Below are 19,944 nucleotides of genomic sequence, written 5' to 3'. Positions count from 1 at the left end.
TTTTTTTTTTTTTTTTTTTTTTAGAGATCCTGCATTAGTCACTTTTATTTATTTGATTTAGGGAAGCATTATGGCTTAGGCCAGGAATTCTCAACTGGGCGCAATTTTGCCCTCCTGGAGACATTTGGAAATGTCTGAAGACATTTTTGTTTGTCACAACTGGGTGCAGGTGCTACTGCCATCTATAAGTAGAGGCAAAGGATGCTCATAAGCATCCTGCAATTCACTGGGCAGCCCTCTACAGCAAAAACAATTATATAATCCCAAATGTAAATAGTGCTGAGATTGAGAAACCCTTGGCTTAGAGCTTGAGCTCCAATTCACATTATGCTATCCACTAAATCCTGGAATCCTGGTAAGCACTTAAGTGTAAAGGTTTCAGTTTCTTCATCATAAATGGGTATAATAAAATAATAGGGATTGAAAGTTATTAATACATGAAACATTGCACATATCTTGGTGCATTGTAAAGTCACTGTATCTTAGCTATTATTATAAATAAAATGTGAGATAAAGTGACTTATTTGCTTTCTGGTCATTTTTTCTAAATCTAAAATTATACAATATATGCTCTCTTGAGTTTAGTATATTTAAGAATTCTTTCCCACCCGAGATCTTCTCACTGTCAGGCATCAGACAGACAACTAGCTCTTGAAAGCACTTACCACCACCTTATGGCATTTTTGGTTTTGTACATTCATTTTGTTGTATTTTGTCCAAGATTCAAGGCTTACTTAGAATTTTATAAGGACAAATAAAGCTTTCTCAAGGATCTAAATCCTACTATTGTCTTTTCCTTAGCTTAATTTTAAATCACTACATACAACTCCATTTTCCAGTAGGCTCAGGGTTAAGTCAACTATGGACTTCATTAAAAGTAAATTAAAAACTAGTGTGATGGAGTTTTACCAAAAAAGAATGATTTTTGTGTCTCCTTCAACAGTAGAATCCATAGATAGTGCACAGCATTTGTCTGGAACACTATAGAACCCATCCTCTGAAAGTGGGAAAAGAGAAGTTCCTTTAAGGCGTGTGCTTCAACGGGAAGGGGACTATGTCCAGAATAGTTCCTTTTAATTCTTTTCTAAAATGTGTCACAATGCTAATTTATCATTTATTTAAGAGAATTTATAAATATCATTAGAGAAAGAATATTAAAGAAATCTTTATGTCAGTTTCGAGGGCTAACTAGATAGAAAGAAAATAATAGTGAAGATCAAGGTTAGATTGAAGACACAATGGGGAAACTCAATATACACCATTAAAGGTGTTGAAAAAGTATTCCAGTTTGTATTTTAGAAGCCAATTTGGGGTAAAAAAGGATTTATAGGCAAAACTTTAGAAGCGATACAATCTATGTTATACTGGCATTAACTGACAACCAATTTAATGCAATTTTTCTGTACACTTATAGTAATGAAAATGGAAATAATTACATTTAAGACATTTACAGATTTTAATATTTGACAGTGAACAATAATATTGTACATGCCTTTATTCAAAGCACTTTTCATATATGTAATAGTATTTTACATACTATTTTAAGTATTTTAAATAGTATTTTAAGTACATAGAGATGGCTTCTTGATATCACTGTATTAAGTTTCTGTTATTCTGCCTGTAGATTTATGTATTGATGTATTTTAATAATAAAATTAATATATTACTATAGACTTTCTTCTGTGATTTATTCTACTGCCTCAACTCCCGCCTTCTTCATTTATTTTCTATACTAATGAATTGACCTATTCAATTAATGTGCAGGTTACAAGGTCAAATGGGTGTCAGTCATTTGTTATATCTATATTTTAAGAAATATGTTGCTACTACTAGAGCACCAAAATTTATTCTTTTTATAAATTAGAGAAGATACTGATAATTCTCTTTGTATTTCTGAATCCAAAATATTTGCATAAATGGAAGATAAAAGAGTTGAGTTACAGATATTTTAATGGGAGTATTTTCATAACCCTTGTTTTGGCCAAAGAAGTGTCGCTATATGTCATGTTGACACATGGGGAAAAGAGAGATTAAGAAGTGCTGCTCTACAATAACTCCCTTTTAATTCATTTTCTACAGTATTGACATAATGTACTGAAAGAGCTTTTTTTCAGTTGCTTTGATAGCTAATGCTTTAAATATAATGTCATATTGCTTTGGTGGCTATGAAAAGTTTGTTATTTCCTCCAGGTATATTTTATAGTTACATATATGTCTTGCTTTTTATTAGGGAAGGATAACTAAAGGGGAGTTGAAGCCTCAAAAACATCCCTGAAAAGTTGACATTCCCCACTGCTTTCAACAATGAAAGCAAAATATACATGTCCAGTGCTTGGTAGTTTAAGATCCAGGTAGGGAGAGGAACCAACATGGCGGAGTAGAAGGACGTGCTCTCACTCCCTCTTGCGAGAACACCAGAATCACAACTAGCTGCTGGACAATCATTGACAGGAAGACACTGGAACTCACCAAAAAATATACCCCACATCCAAAGACAAAGGAAAAGCCACAATGAGATGGTAGGAGGAGCACAATCACAGTAAGATCAAATCCCATAACCAGTGGGTGGGTGACTCACAGACGGGAGAACACTTAGACCACAGAAGTCCACGCACTGGAGTGAAGGTTCTGAGCCCCTCAGGCTTCCCAACCTGGGGTTCTGGAAACGGGAGGAGGAATTCCTAGAGAATCATACTTTGAAGCCTAGTGGGAATTGACTGCAGGACTTTGACAGGACTGGGGGAAACAGAGACTCCACTCTTAGAGGGCACACAGAAAGTAGTGTGTGCATTGGGACCCAGGGGAAGGAGCAGTGACCCCAGGGGAGACTGAACCACACCTACCTGCTACTGTTGGAGGGTCTTCTGCAGAGGCGGGGGGGGGTGGCTGTGGCTCACCATGGGGACAAGGACACTGGCAGCAGAAGTTCTGGGAAGTACTCCTTGGCAGAGCCCTCCCAGAGTCTGTCATTAGCCCCAGCAAACAGCCCAGGTAGGCTCCAGTGTTGGGTTGCCTTAGGCCAAACAACCAACAGGGAGGGAACCCAGGCCCACCCATCATCAGACAAGCAGATTAAAGTTTTACTGAGCTCTGCCCACCAGAGCAACAGCCAGCTCTACCCACCGCCAGTCCCTCCCATCGGGAAACTTGCACAAGCCTCTTAGATAGCCTCATCCACCAGAAGGCAGACAGCAGAAGGAAGAAGAACTACAATCCTGCAGCCTGTGGAACAAAAACCACAGTCACAGAAAGATAGACAAGATGAAAAGGCAGAGGGCTATGTACCAGATGAAGGAACAAAATAAAACCCCAGAAAACCAACTAAATGAGGTGGAGATAGGCAACCTTCCAGAAAAAGAACTCAGAATAATGATAGTGAAGATGATCCAGGACCTCGGAAAAAGAATGGAGGCAAAGATTGAGAAGATGCAAGAAATGTTTAACAAACACCTAGAAGAATTAAAGAACAACCAAACAGAGATGAACAATACAATAACTGAAATGGAAACTACAGTAGAAGGAATCCATAGCAGAATAACTGAGGCAGAAGAACTGATAAATGACTTGGAAGACAGAATGGTGAAATTCATTGCTGCAGAACAGAATAAAAAGAATGAAAAGAAATGAAGACAGCCTAAGAGACCTCTGGGACAACATTAAACACAACAACATTTGCATTATAGGGGTCCCAGAAGGAGAAGAGAGAGAGAGAAAGGACCCAAGAAAATATTTGAAGAGATGATAGTCAAAAACTTCCCTAACATGGGAAAGGAAATAGCCACCCAAGTCCAGGAAGCGCAGACAGTCCCATACATGATAAACTCAAGGAGAAACATGCCAAGACACATAGTAATCAAATTTGCAAAAATTAAAGACAAAGAAAAATTATTGAAAGCAGCAAGGGAAAAACAAAAAATAATATACAAGGGAACTCCCATAAGGTTAACAGCTGATTTCTCAGCAGAAACTCTACAACCCAGAAGGGAGTGGCAAGATATACTTAAAGTGATGAAAGGGAAGAACGTACAACCAAGATTAATGTACCCGGCAAGGATCTCATTCAGATTTCACAGATAAATCAAAAGCTTTACAGACAAGGAAAAGCTAAGAGAATTCAGCACCACCAAACCAGCTCTACAACAAATGGTAAAGGAACTTCTCTAAGTGGGAAACACAAGACAAGAAAAGGACCTACAAAAACAACCCAAAACAAAGGAACATACATATAATGCTCCAACCAAAAGACACCATCTTGCTGAATGGATATAAACACAAGACCCATATAAACACTGTCTACAAGAGACCCACTTCAGACCTAGGGACACATACAGACTGAAAGTGAGGGGATGGAAAAAGATATTCCATGCAAATGGAAATCAAAAGAAAGCTGGAGTAGCAATACTCATATCAGACAAAATAGACTTGAAAATAAGGAATGTTACAAGAGACAATGAAGGACACTACATAATGATCAAGGGATCAATCCAAGAAGATATAACAATTATAAATATATATGCACCCAACATAGGAGCACCTCAATACATAAGGCAACTGCTAACAGCTATAAAAGAGGTAATTGACAGTAATGCAGTAATAGTGGGGAACTTTTAACACCTCACTTACACCAATGGACAGATCCTCCAGACAGAAAATTAATAAGGAAACACAAGCTTTAAATGACACAATAGACCAGATAGATTTAATTGATATTCATAGGACATTCCATCCAAAAACAGATTACAATTTCTTCTCAAGTGCGCACAGAACATTCTCCAAGATAGATCACATCTTGGGTCACAAATCAAGCCTTAGCAAATTTAAGAAAATTGAAATCATATCAAGCATCTTTTCTTACCACAACACTATGAGACTAGAATTGAATTACAGGGGAAAAAGCATAAAAAAAACACAAATACATGGAGGCTAAACAGTATGTTACTAAATAACCAAGAGATCACTGAAGAAATCAAAGAGGAAATCAAAAAATACCTGGAGACATATGACGATGAAAACACGATGATCCGAAACCTATAGGATGCAGCAAAAGCAGTTCTAAGAGGGAAGTTTATAGCTATACAATCCTACCTCAAGAAACAAGAAAAATCTCAAGAAAACAATCTAGCCTTACACCTAAAGGAACTAGAGAAAGAAGAACAAACAAAACCCAAAGTTAATAGAAGGAAATAAATCATAAAGGCCAGAGCAGAAATAAATGAAATGGAAAGAAAACTATAGCAAAGATGAACAAATCTAAAGGCTGGTTCTTTGAGAAGATAAACAAAATTGATAAACCATTAGCCAGACTCATCAAGAAAAAGAGGGAGAGGACTCAAATCAATAACATTAGAAATGAAAAAGAAGTTACAACAGACACCGAAAAAATACAGAGCATCCTAAGAGACTACTACAAGCAACTCTATGCAAATAAAATGGACAACCTGGAAGAAATGGACAAATTCTTAGAAAGGTATAACCTTCCAAGACTGAACCAGAAGAAACAGAAAATATGAACAGACCAATCACAAGTAATGAAACTGAAACTGTGATTAAAAATCTTCCCACAAACAAAAGTCCAGGACCAGATGGCTTCACAGGTGAATTCTATCAAACATTTAGAGAAGAGCTAACACCTATCCTTCTCAAACTCTTCCAAAAAATTGCAGAGGAAGGAGCACTCCCAAACTCATTCTATGAACCCATCATCACCCTGATACCAAAACGAGACAAAGATACTACAAAAAAAAAAAAAAAAAAAACTACAGGCCAATATCACTGATGAATATAGATGCAAAAATCCTCAACAAAATACTAGCAAACAGAATCCAACAACACATTAAAAGGATCATACACCATGTTCAAGTGGGATTTATCTCAGGGATGCAAGGATTCTTCAATATACGCAGATCAATCAATGTGATACACCACATTAACAAACTGAAGAAGAAAAACCATATGATCATATCAATAGATGCAGAAAAAGCTTTTGACGAAATTCAACACCCATTTATGATAAAAACTCTCCAGAAAGTGGGCATAGAGGGAAGCTACATCAACATAATAAAGGCCATATATGACAAACCCACAGCAAACATCACTCTCAATGGTGAAAAAGTGAAAGCATTTCCTCTAAGATCAGGAAGGAGACAAGGATGTCCACTCTCACCACTATTATTCAACGTAGTTTTGGAAGTCCTAGCCATGGTAATCAGAGAAGAAAAAGAAATAAAATGAATACAAATTGGAAAAGAAGTAAAGTTGTCACTGTTTGCAGATGACATGATACTATACATAGAGAATCCTAAAAATGCCACCAGAAAACTACTAGAGCTAATCAATGAATTGGGTAAAGTTGCAGGATACAAAATTAATGCACAGAAATCTCTGGCATTCTTATATACTAATGATGAAAAATCTGAAAGAGTAATTATGGAAACAGTCCCTGGACAATTGGAAATTGCTTCAAGTATTTCTTTTCCTTTAGGAACAATTCTAGTTTACCACTACAACAAAAAGAATAAAATACCTTGGAATAAACCTACCTAGGGAGACAAAAGACCTGTATGCAGAAAACTATAAGACACTGATGAAAGAAATTAAAGATGATACCAACAGATGGAGAGATATACCATGTTCTTGGATTGGAAGAATCAATATTGTGAAAGTGACTATACTACCCAAAGCAATCTACAGATTCAATGCAATCCCTATCAAATTACCAATGGCATATTTTATGGAACTAGAACAAATCATCTTAAAATTTGTATGTAGACACAAAAGACTCCGACTAGCCAAAGCAGTCTTGAGGGAAAAACACGGACTTGAGTAATCAGACTCCCTGACTTCATACTATACTACAAAGCTATAGTCATCAAGACAATATGATACTGGCACAAAAACACAAACATAGATCAATGGAACAAGGTAGAAAGCCCAGAGATAAACCCACTTACCTATGGTCAACTAATCTATGACAAAAGAGGCAAAGATATACATAGAAAAGACAGTCTCTTCAATTAGTGGTGCTGGGAAAGCTGGACAGCTACATGTAAAAGAATCAAATTAGAACACTCCCTAACACCATACACAAAAATAAACTTAAAATGGATTTGAGACCTAAATGTAAGATCGGACACTATAAAACTCTTAGAGGAAAACATAGGAAGAACACTCTTTGACATAAATCACAGCAAGATCTTTTTTGATCCACCTCCTAGAGTAATGGAAATAAAAACAAAAATAAACAAATGAGACCTAATGAAACATCAAAGCTTTTGAACAGCAAAGGAAACCATAAACAAGATGAAAAGACAGCTCTCAGAATGGGAGAAAATATTTGCAAACGAATCAGTGGACAAGGATTAATCTCCAAATATATAAACAGATCATGCAGCTCAATGTTAAAGAAACAAACAACCCAATCCAAAAATGGGCAGAAGACCTGAATAGACATTTCTCCAAAGAAGACATACAGATGGCCAAGAAGCACATGAAAAGCTGCTCAACATCACTAATTATTAGAGAAATGCAAATCAAAACTACAATGAGGTATCACCTCACACCAGTTAGAATGGGCATCATCAGAAAATCTACAAACAATTGCTTGAGAGGATGTGGAGAAAATGAACCCTTTTGCACTGCTGGTGGAAATGTAAATTGATACAGCCACTATGGACAACAGTATGGAGAGTCCTTAAAAAACTAAAAACAGAATTACCATATGATCCAGCAATCCAACTACTGGGCATATACCCAGAGAAAACCATAATTCAAAAAGACACATGCACCCCAATGTTCATTGTAGCACTATTTACAATAGCCAGGAGATGGAAGCAACCTAAGTGTCCATCATCGGATGAATGGATAAAGAAGATGTGGCACATATATACAATGGAATATTACTCAGCCATAAAAAGAAACAAAATTGAGTTATTTGTAGTGAGGTGGATGGACCTAGAGTCTGTCATACAGAGTGAAGTAAGTCAGAAAGAGAATAACAAATATCATATATTAACGCATGTATGTGGAACCTAGAAAAATGGTACAGATGAACCAGTTTGTAGGGCAGAAGTTGAGACAGATGTAGGGAACAAATGTATGGACACCAAAGTGGGAAAACTGCGGTGGGGTGGGGATGATGGTTTGCTGAATTGGGCAATTGGGATTGACATGTATACACTGATATGTATAAAATTGTTTTTTTATACTGCGGTGTTCTTATTAGTCATCAAACAAACAAAAAAACTTCCTTTGGGTTATTTGTATGGAAATATGTTAATATAAATGTTTCCGACATTACATGAAATTTCTAAAAATCTTATATGTTCTGGTATAATGTTGTAAGTCATAATTCTAGTTATTACTTTAAATGTATATCTCAGAAATAACTAAATTTCCTTGTCAATTACATTATGAACTTTCATCAATCTTTAACTGTGGTCATTTTTAAGTCTTTTGTCATTTACAGACAGTCCTCGGTGTACTCTGATGCTTTTGCAAATATGTTCCTATAAAAGGGTTTCATCTTCAAGGAATTCATGGAAAAGACTCTGAGAAGTACAGGTTTCTGGTAACTGACTATACTGCTGAACTGAATGAATAAGCATTTTCAGAACTCTAATGGAAAACTGATGAATTCATAAAAGTGCTAACAAAAGATCAAGATAAAAAAAATTAATTACATGGGACTGAGTGAACTGATGAGGATGATTATAATTTTTGTGACTTTCTGTTTGAAAAACAAAAAAAAATCCCACAAGTACTCAGAGGCAAAAAATGTACAAATCAATTTTCACTGCAAAGTAAAGGAGCTGTTACAGTGGAGGATTACTGGACTGAATGTCAATATTATGACATAGTGTGAGTGTGTTTCGTGTTTGGTAATTGCAATCATTGTTGCTTTTGTTGTGGCCATGCATTTACAATGCTTGGTGTCAGTCTATTTCTCTCTTGTAAAAATAAAATACAGTGTGTGTGTGTGTGTGTGTGTGTGTGTGTGTGTGTGAAAAAAAAAAGATCCAGGTAGTATATCAATCCATATAGATCAAAGTAATCAACTCATCAATGAGATAAAAATGTCTAGAGAAAGAACATTTCATATTAGATAAGCTATATCAGTAAGGGTAAAAAACATGGTAGTAGATTCTTCTCTGGACTAATTTATAAATATTAAGGAGCTACTGGTAAATGCCAGGTACTATTGGGAGGAGTGGATCCAGCGTTAAACAAGACAGGCAATGTCCCTGCCCTTATGAAACTTCTATTTTAGTTGGCTTGGGTGTGGAAGTAAGTATGGGTCAAAGTGTCTATTCTTGAACATAAAACATACAGTATTCTGCATTTTATGTTCTACTTACTTGATCTAGAGTCTCGTTAGTAAGAAACCATAAACCTTACTCAGGAGGCATGTTTCTTCTCAGTATGAATTACCCAAGAGTTACTACTTAGCTTCTCCTGATAATTCTGGCTCACTTTAACATAATTTCATATACATCTCTTATTTAAATTCAAATTATAATGTTATTTTCAGTAATCTTTATAATTTGTTAAAATACTATTTAATATTAGCCATTTTTCTAATGTAATACCATTTTTTTTCTACTAGCTATTGGAAATTGCTTCAAGTATTTCTTTTCCTTTAGGAACAATTCTAGTTGTAAAACAATACTGTTTTTGGTTAAGTGGAGAACATTTGCAGAAAAATATATCTTAAAATCAAATAAAATAACCAATCATGTGCTAACTTTTAATCTATATAAGAAACTAGGAAGTTGTTGCCTGATAACATTTTTGGCAATTCCCAGTGTAGTTCACACACGTGAAATAAAGTTCAGAAAAACATTATGAAATTCATTAAACAGTGACTGAAACATTGCTCCCCTCCTCATTAATTCTATCATGTCACCCTGCCTTAATGAAAATTGGGCTATGCACATTGGCCTGATTACTGTATATATTCTTTGCATCAGCTATAAGACAATTTTTAAATGTAATAAAACCCCTAAAATCAGGATAAATCTTACAATCAATGTTTTCAACTGTGTTGCAGTTGCAGTGTTTTTACATTGCTCTGTGTGGATTTTATCATAATTTCATATTGTCCTTTCTTCGATTGAGTTATATGCAGTATTAGCACTACATGTGGTGAGTTACCAATAAGAATATTTTCAAAAAGCTTTTACTATGATTTGGTATTATAGCAAATGTTATTTTGTATATGGAAAGCCATGGAAAGAAAGAAAGAGTATAACTTTGATATTAATGAAAAAAATTTGTACTTGCATTGCCTTCAATTCCATACTCTCTTCTAAATTAAAAACCAAATGCTTTATGAAATCAAAAGAAGGAATATACTCACACGTACATGAAGCTGTATCATTGAGACAAATGCAAAAATACTATCAAACCTAAGAAAGGGAAGTGAAGACAGAAGAAATTTGAATGAGAGGCTGGTGTGACTGATGAATGGGTCACACCACTGGTAAGGAAGGAATGTGGTTTTTATTTGTTTTTGTTTGTTTTAGAAGATGTTGGGGGTAGGAGTTTATTTATTTATTTTGGCTGTGTTGGGTCTTCGTTTCTGTGCAAGGGCTTTCTCTAGTTGTGGCGAACGAGGGCCACTCTTCATCGCGGTGCGCGGGCCTCTCACTATCGCGGCCTCTCTTATTGCGGAGCACAGGCTCCAGACGTGCAGGCTCAGCAGTTGTGGCTAACGGGCCTAGTTGCTCCGCGGCATGTGGGATCCTCCCAGACCAGGGCTCGAACCCGTGTCCCCTGCATTAGCAGGCAGATTCCCAACGACTGCGCCACCAGGGAAGCCCTGTTTTTAATTAGCATCATAAGTTTTGTTTGTTTTTTCCTTCATAGTGGTATGTAAAATAATAATGTGTTTTAAAATTGTTCATCCTGAATTCAATGAAATGCAGATTATATACTCCAGTGAAGAAATGAGAGGAAAAATAATTATAGGGAAGTAAAGAACTGATTTTATTATAATCTTCAGTTTTGAGTGATTAATCACTAAATTTGCCATCCATTCATCTTCTACTAGGAACCCAAAGGATAGGTAATAAAATAACTGTTTGAGGGGCTTCCCTGGTGGCACAGTGGTTGAGAATCTGCCTGCCAGTGCAGGGGACACGGGTTTGAACCCTGGTCTGGGAAGATCCCAGATGCCGTGGAGCAACTAGGCCTGTGAGCCACCACTACTGAGCCTGCGCGTCTCGAGCCTGCAAGCCACAACTACTGAGCCTGCGCATCTGGAGCCTGTGCCCCGCAACGAGAGGCCGCGACAGTGAAAGGCCCACACACCGCAGTGAAGAGTGGCTCCCGCTTGCCGCAACTAGAGAAAGCCCTCGCACAGAAACGAAGACCCAACACAGCCAAAAATAAATTAATTAATTTATAAAAAATAAAAAAAAATAACTGTTTGACAACTCAATTGTCTAAAAACTAACATAATTATATTAGTTTGTGGAAATTTAATTCCAGCTTTAAGAAAGATGTGGCTAGGTATATGCACTGAAAGTTCCCTCTGGGGAAGTGATGTCAAGAGCTTCAGAAGGAATTAACATCAATTAGCAGCATGATGAAAAACTTATTTCCCTCTGGACTACTGCAACCAAATACAAATTTTGTGTGTGTGTATATATATATATGCAAAAATATATTTTTATATTTTGAATCAGAGGTATCTTTCCTATATTTGTCTATATAGAATTAAGTACATATTTAAATGTAGACTTTTAGAACTGGAAGATAATTGAATAAATGTTAGAGTTTCTTCAAGATCTAATTTTTATCTTCTATTTTTCTCATCTCTTTCAATAGGCTCATAAATGAAGCCCAGAGAAATTAATTTCTTCATCAAAGTTCACACAGTTTGATAGCAGCACAGACAAGATTAGAGTCTTTCGCCCAAGGTTCAGTGTTCTTTCCATTATGCCAAATTATCCCCTAATGTATTAGGTACATAAGTAGGATAATGAGTGTAGTGGATGCTGTGGTGTGCTCCCCAGTTCTCTCCTCCCCCACTCCAATCACACACACATACACTCACACACACATTTTCACAACTAAAGCCTTCATTTTCCCAGTTGGTAAAAAAGTTGGCAGCTAATAGCATTCAAGTAAGTTCCTTTACAAAAAAAAAAGCCTGTTCATTCATGGTTACACCCCCTTCCCAGATATTGCCAATGTCCAATAACTTGTTGATATAAGAGTATAAGGCTCCCAACCACTTGCCTAACTTGGGGACAATTCTGAGGAGTCATCCCAGCTTGCGATTTCCCTGTGTGATTATCTGAGATAGATAGTTTAATTGCATAGAGTTTAACTTCTCCCTCTGACAGACACTGCTTTCTTCATTACCCCATGGGTGTTGACTTGAGAATACACTCTAGTAAACTTTTGTTTATTGTCTCAAATATTTATCTCAGAATCTGTTCTAGGGAACCAAACCATAAAAATAAATGTAAAATTACTCAAGTATTCTGGAGTAAATTACTGTGCTTTTTTAAGTTGAGATAGAAGAATTCAAAGTGGTTTTACTTCTAAAGGATGAAGCAAGCATCTATCAGAGAAACTTCTAGGTGTATTCACTTTATTTTGTTACTATACTTATTGTCGCTGTCATCAAGATAACTATACTTCAGGTATAATATTAGGCATTTTATACACAGCAGTTCATTAAGTCTTAAATATAATCCTGTATGTAGATACAGGTATGAATGTAAATCTTTGTTTCCCAGATGAGGAAATTGGAGATTTGGAAAGAGTAATTAACTTGCCATGGTCACTTAGCTAGAAATTGTCTGATTCTGGGTGATTCTCTCATTAGACCTCAAGCTGCCTAAATGCAAGAGCTGGTTCTCTTATGAACAATACTATTTCCTATCACATAATGTAGCACCTTGCTCTCAGTAGAGGTCAATAAATATTTATCAAATCAGCAAAGGAACCTTTATTTGTCTGACCCCAAATCCATGCCATTAGCCCCATGTGCCATGCAGTCACCCATGTACACTGTGAGCCCTAGACTTAATGATGAACATCACAAAGAACTAAAAACAAAAAGGAAAAGTCTAAGAGGTTAAAAGCAAACTATGCTGAACAAACAGGAATGGGTGATTTAAATATGCATTTAAAAAAATAGATCATTTCACTTTGTTTCCTTTTATAGTAGATGCATATGTACCTTGTAGGATCAGATGTTATACCAGAGAACACTGAGTCTGCCTATGGGATTGAGTCATTTGATCCCTTTCAATATGTCTTACTAAAACTATATTCAATTTAATGTAATATATCCCAGGAGGGTTAAAATGATCGCATAAAGAAAATGATGAACATTTCCCCAAATCTAATGTTAAAGTAATGGAAATGAAGTTTCCACTCATCTCCTCAGCTTTCCTAGGCAGCATGTATATAAATAGAATAGAAAGGTTTATTATCAAGATGAATTTACCAATGGCTCTTCTGTTCTGAAACAAATTTTTTTCTCAGAGTATTTTATACCCATGATGTTTCTGACATTTGGATGTGATATTAGGCACAGTGTTTGAGGATCTTTCAATAACTGATTCAACAGTTAAGTAAGCATCTTATAGAAGTAAAGTCACAAAGAAGAAAAGGAAAGAAAATCTCACATTTCTAAGTAGGTCCAAATACCTAGCCTATTTCTTTTACTCCCAAGAAAGTCCCTGAAACACCTTCTGTAAGTCATACAATGCTTCTTTCATACAAACAGGTAACCAGCCTTACTGTCTCTACTGCAAATCAAGGGAAGAGTTAAAATGGCAAATTAGAAGTAATGGAGAGGGTCTGATATATGTAAGCACAAATTAAAAACTAGAATGGCAGCTTACTACAGACATTAAGACAATTTAAAGAAAGAAAACACATGGTTAGCAAAATATCTCAATCTGAAGTCACTGAGTATAAAGACACCCTAAAGATATCCCCTAACAGAACTTAGTTTTACAGAAAATTGGGGATATTCATCTCAGTAATGATAATCTTGAAGCCTCAATTTAAGTTACAGTATGGTTCTGCATGTACTTTATTTTAGAAAAATGTGATACGTTTTAGAAATATTCCCATGGGAATACTGGGAGGCAGAATGAATCAGTGATTAATCAAACAGACTGTCTATCTTACACTATCTGTAGAGTACAAACTCACTGTGTTGTTTTCTAGCCTGTGTAATGGGACTGATAGAAGCTACCTCAAGAGACTCTTGTGAGGGATAAATAAGGGCATTAGAAAAATGCTTGGCATATAATACACACTCAATAAATATATTATCTCAAGCAGATAAGCTATTTTTCATCAAATATTTATCAAATGCTTAATATGTACCAGAGAATTGGGTCAGGAGGTTTAGATTGGAGATAGGAGAAGTAGACGACTTGAGGTTGCCTATTTGCAGTACATCAGCAAGGACTTGATTTAAAGGTATGTGAGGAAAAAGAGAAAGCAAAGGTGATTTATAGATGTTGGCCTGATAGTGGTACCATTAGTGAGAAGGAGGGTATTTGGGGAAGAATAGGTTGCAGACTCAAAATCAAGTTTATTTTTTTGGTTTTGTTTTATGTCAGATTAGGAATGTTAATTAGTCAAAGTGATGACGCCGGGTAAGTAAATTAGGGCTCAAAGTAGAGACCAGGTTTGGAGAAATGGTTTTCTAGGGAACAAACAATGAAAAGTTGGGTATTTAAAAACTATGCCATTTAGATGTCAGGTACACAGAAATTTTCATTGGCCCTTCAGCACATTTTGTACTAGCCTACTGCCATGTGCTCTATTCTCCTCTCTCTTACCTCTTTCTCTTCCCTTTTTTCCTCCTTCTTTGTAACAACAATAAATCCTTCATTTTTTGCCACCAGAGCAATAAGCCAACTAGTTAGTTTCTATCTCAATGTATTTTTCTAAACCAAGACAGTGCTCTCTTCAAGAGGAATTCTGGTGCCAGTTTGTAATCTTTGCTTCCTCCACAACATGATTCAATAAGCTATGTCTTGCTCCTGTAATTAGAGTATAAACTTCTTGTGAGAAAGCAGATGGGCCTACACTCATGGACCTGATTTTGATTAATAAAGTGCATCCAAAAGTCTAAATGCTGAAATTTCTTTTAAGTGCCCTGTTCTCTGTAGGTCATTGGAGTGACTTCTTTTTTACTTCCTTAAGTTTCTAGGTTACCACTTGGCTGATACAAATCATGATATTGATCATTCTAAAACTCTCTGAGCATACACTCAAGTAAATATAGCATATTAAATCCAACAAAAATGTATAGATTCATACATAGATGTTCATTACTTATTAAAATATGTATTCTCAGAGAAAATTATAGAATTCAAACTTAGGAAATTAGATAAACACATTTCAAAATGCCTTTTAATTCAACTCTGAAAAGAAATGAGCTATCAAGCCATGAAAAGACATCAAGAAACCTGAAATGCATATTACTAAGTGAAAGAGGCCAACCTGAAAATACTACATACTGTATGAGTCCAACTCTGTGACACTCTGAAAAGGCAAAACTATGGAGATAGTAGTTGCCAGTGGTGGGGACAGGAGGGGAGAGATGAGTAGGCCGAGCACAGGGGATTTTTAGGGTAGGGAAAATACTCTGTATGACAATATAATAATGGATAAATGTCATTATTAAGTGTGTCCAAACCCACAGAATGTAGAACTCCAAGAGTGAACCCTGAGGTAAGCTGTGGACTTTGGGTAATTATGATGTGTCAGCATAGGTTCATCCTGGGTAAAAAGTAACACCCTTCTGTTGAGTAATGTTGATAATGAGGGAGGTTATGAATGTGTGGAGGCAGGTCTATGAGAAATTTCTGTACCTTCCTCTCAATTTTGTTGCCAACTTAAAACTGCTCTTTAAAAAAGTATGTTAATAAATGCCTTTTAGAGTAAGTTATTCATTTAACCACTCTTTACAGTAGAATTGCACTGGTAAATATAATCTCATGGAAAAGAGAAAATAATTCTATTGATATTTTTTAAGCCTTGTTGAAAACTTATGGTTTTGGACACAAATGCGAAAGCAACACTCTGGTTGGTGTGTGTGCTATGAATGTATCTTTTAAAGACATCTTTTCTTTTCCATGTCTTTACCTCAGGCTACATATCGAAATCGAATTGTGAACCAAAGTCTCAGCACAAGGGACAGAAAAGCAATGCATACTCCCACCGAGGACCGTTTTAGATACTCAGCAGCGGACCAGACAAGCCCCTACAAAAGCAAGACCTGTCAGCTCTCCAGTCTATGTTTAAGCAATTTTTTGAAGGACAAGGAACTAGTGGAAGTTATCAAACACTCCAGAGGAACTTACGAAACCCTCACGTCAGAGGTCACCCAGAATTTACGGGGCACTGTAGGGCAGAACTCTCTGAAACCAATAGCTAAGACCGAAGGGCTCTCCACGTTCTCAGAGAAACCAAAGGACCAAGCTGCTGTGGCCCGACAGCATTCAACCTTTACAGGCAGGTTTGGACAACCGCCAAGAGGGCCAATCTCTTTACACATGTACAGCAGAAAGAATGTTTTCCTCCATCACAATTTACACACAACTGAGCTGCAGGCTCTAGGCCAGCAGGATGGGTAATTAAATCACCCCATTCCTGTCTCTGGGTAGGATAAGACGGTTAGTGTTTCTTGTGCATAGCTCATGTTTAAATTTTCATGTATTTTTTATTACTTTTTATTTTTAGTTATAAACAAAGTACTTTTTTTTTTTAGAATGAGGGTTCAAGCATGTTAATTGAATTAGGTTTAATAGCTTTGGAGACTTTATTATATATATGTATAATAAATGAGACCATCTTGCTGGTTTATATACAGGCCATAATTTATTTATCTTTTATTTTTATCAGTCACTGATATGCATTGAAATTTCAGAAGATAATATCAAATAGCACTCTGTTCACTTAATGGTGTTACTGTGAAAATAGATGTGCAGAATAGATAAAGCGATTGTAAGGAATTTTAAATTACATAGTTACTAGAGAGAGAAAAGAGGGATTTTAAAGTCTTGTATTTGGTGGTGTATTTATTTGAAGAATGAAGCTTGCTTGCATATAACCTAGAGATGCGTTTGTCTCTCTGTTACATACAATCAAGCTTATCTTGCCATACGATTAAGGGGGAAAATGGTATTTCTTTTATCCTCTAAGTGTTTAGTTCACACTAGTTCACAAAGGATTTCAGACTGAGTAATTGCTAGCCAAACAGAGAATGACAGCTCTGATCTTCGAAACAATTTGCTTTTAGTTTTTGCTATTGATGTCGAAGTACTATGACATAACACAGTGAGGTGGTAATGTTGCCTGAATTCTGTCAAATGATGCGTAAAACATGACATGCTACACTCTTTGAGTCACTGTCATGGTTATATCACCATATTTTTTTAAAATTTGAGGAATAGAACATTCTAAGAAAATTATTTTACTTCACTTTCCTTATATTTTTTAATTTTTCACTTCTTTTTTAAATATATGTCCAATTTTGCTTTATATACATTATTAACCCACATCAATTACTCTACATTATGAATTGAGGAAGAGAAAGTCAGTTTCTTGGTAGCCCAGTTTACACTATTTTGACTATTCAGTCATCTAGATTTAGAGGAAAAAGTAAAATATATGTAAACTTCGGCAGTTTGATCTTAGAAATAAATCTCTAACAGGAATACTTCACTCGTTTGATGGCAAATATTTCTCTTTAACAAACAAGGCCTAATATGTCTTATACATAAGTGCACGTGAGATAAATAATTCCTTTATGTTTAATTAATCATAGAGCTGTATGCAGCTATAGAAATAAATAATTTTAAAATGACCAGTAGGAATCAGGGCTGCAGCTTTCTTATACGAAGATAAAAGCTAATAACTGAATCCATATTAGGCACAGTCCATGCAAATTGAAATTGTCATACCTACTGCATGATCTGTTTCCCTTGTGCTCTCTGACAGAATCCATGAAATGAATAAAGGGAAACTGAGATAGCAGTTTTAGCATGGCACCTGACTAACTTGCTTAAATTAAAGCTATGTGTGAAATGCATCTCCTAAAGCAAAAGTGCATTTGAGCTCTATGCTTTGGGAAAAAGCCATTAGATATCCCCCCACTAGCTTTAACTATTAAACTTTAACCACTTTTCAAACTTCGATTAGAATTGATAAAAGAGTTTAGTGGATATGCTGGATTTGTAATTTTGGTTTTCCAAAGGAAAACACATGTGCATCAAGACAAATGTTTGCCAAATGTTTTCTTTTTTGTGTGTGTTTGTAATTCTGCCAAAAGAGAATAATGCACACTGCAATTTGCTTCGCTTAATGAGACTGCTATCTAAAATTCCCACTATACTTTAGAAGTTATAATATTCATGCAGACAGACATTTTGGGCTGGACGGTATTTAAGAAATGATAGAAAAATTATGATTATTAATTGTGGTATTCAGCTTCATTTGTCCTAAAAGTTGGTGTGTGTTACTAGAGTATTTGAAGTCTGTAAATAAATCAGAACGGTCAAATAATCAAGGATTTTTTCCCAGGATATGGAAGAACTATGTATCACAAATAATGTTTTTGATTTGGACTTTTGGAGCTTATAGTTTTGCTTTCCTGGAAGATAGACTTTTGAATTATACTTTGTAAAAAATAATCTATTTAAGAAAATCTGTCATTTAATAGACATTTTAAGAGATGTTTTAAATGCTAGTATTTTCTTGAAAAAATCTTTTTTAAAGCTGAAACATTCAAAAAGAAAACCTGGGTTAAACAGTTCAATTTTAAAAGGAGGGGTATTTTTTGGAAATATCATCTTAAAGCTGTTTTGTATCAGTATTTTCAGCATTGTTATAATATTATTTGTAATACTAAGTGTAACTCAGGCCTGGAGAAGGTGTAAGCCCACTATGCTAATATACATCAGTAACTGTAAAACAGGGGTTCTTTGTAAGTTCCTCTTGTGTATATAGAGTACTTATGTGGGCATTCTTTCAGCAAATTGATTTCTTTGTACTAAAATCTCTAGTTTTCTAAGACAGTTCCATGTATAAAAATGATTTATACATTTCTCCAAGGCGGTACATATCCAAAGACATGACACCAGGGGGAAAAAGTGCTTGTTTTTCTGATGGAAGCAGTTGTCTTTTCTTTCCCTTCCTGTTTCTTCTGTGCATGTGTATGTGTAGCTAAGCCTAAGTAACTCTGTAAAATTTCTGCTGCAAATCTTCTTTTCTGAATTTAGAACGTGTTTTAAAGGACACTTAAGAAGAGATATTCCTTAAGGAAAAGCTGTTTCCACCTGAAATAAACTGTTCTCATTTTTGTAATTATTGGAACATGCAACTGTATTTCTATGAAGTCATTGATTTTTTTTCAAATAACTTTATATGCTAACAGAGTCACAGCAAAATTACTATCTCTCCAAACTCTTTTTTTCTTCTTTGGAGCACCATAGTCTTTGTGCAAATGACACCATGAAACTGTAGCTGCAGTGCTAAAGGTGTGAATCTACCAATATCAATATGCTCAGGGTAAGGACCTAGGGCCACATATCATTCAAGTTGTTTTTATTATTTATTGATTGAGATATAAATAAAATAGCCAGCCACTAGTCAACAATAAACATTTGTAGACATGCCCACACTTACTTAAAATGTTTACCAAGATTTTCTTAAGCAATCTGGGTTTATGACCTGTGTTTTACACCTTGTATTTCCCAAGATTTCAACCTAGCCTATTGTCATTAATTTTCTGAGTGTTACTGAATTCAAAGTAATTAACTGAATTCAAAGAAATTTTCACATTTTATTTTATTACCTTGTGTGTGTTTAACAGAGATAACACTTCCCCTAAAAAGAGTTAATATTTTCTTTTTATTATCATGTATTTAAGGATAAGGTAAATGATCAAGATAAATGATC

The 19,944-nt window shown here is 35.6% G+C and overlaps 1 protein-coding gene across 3 annotated transcripts in view; it reads left to right on the top strand.

Moving 5' to 3' along the window:
- The window catches only part of CCSER1 (coiled-coil serine rich protein 1), a 1,247,878-nt gene extending 1,228,376 nt beyond the window's left edge, over positions 1-19,502 (top strand). For 2 of the 3 annotated variants that reach the window (XM_079919695.1, XM_079919694.1), the window contains one exon: positions 16,134-19,502. In XM_079919695.1, coding sequence (XP_079775821.1) covers positions 16,134-16,619 — 486 coding nt within the window. In that variant the 3' untranslated portion in view covers positions 16,620-19,502. Of the gene's footprint in view, positions 1-11,826; positions 11,919-16,133 lie in introns of all 3 variants that reach the window. The other variant, XR_013828080.1, reaches the window with a different exon arrangement.
- Positions 19,503-19,944: the final 442 nt, after the last annotated feature.

Source organism: Stenella coeruleoalba (genome assembly GCF_951394435.1).
Source record: "Stenella coeruleoalba genome assembly, chromosome: 4".
NCBI classification, from domain to species: domain Eukaryota; kingdom Metazoa; phylum Chordata; class Mammalia; order Artiodactyla; family Delphinidae; genus Stenella; species Stenella coeruleoalba.
The sequence above is the reverse complement of the archived record's forward strand: the minus strand, read 5'-3'. Positions and strand labels throughout refer to the sequence as shown.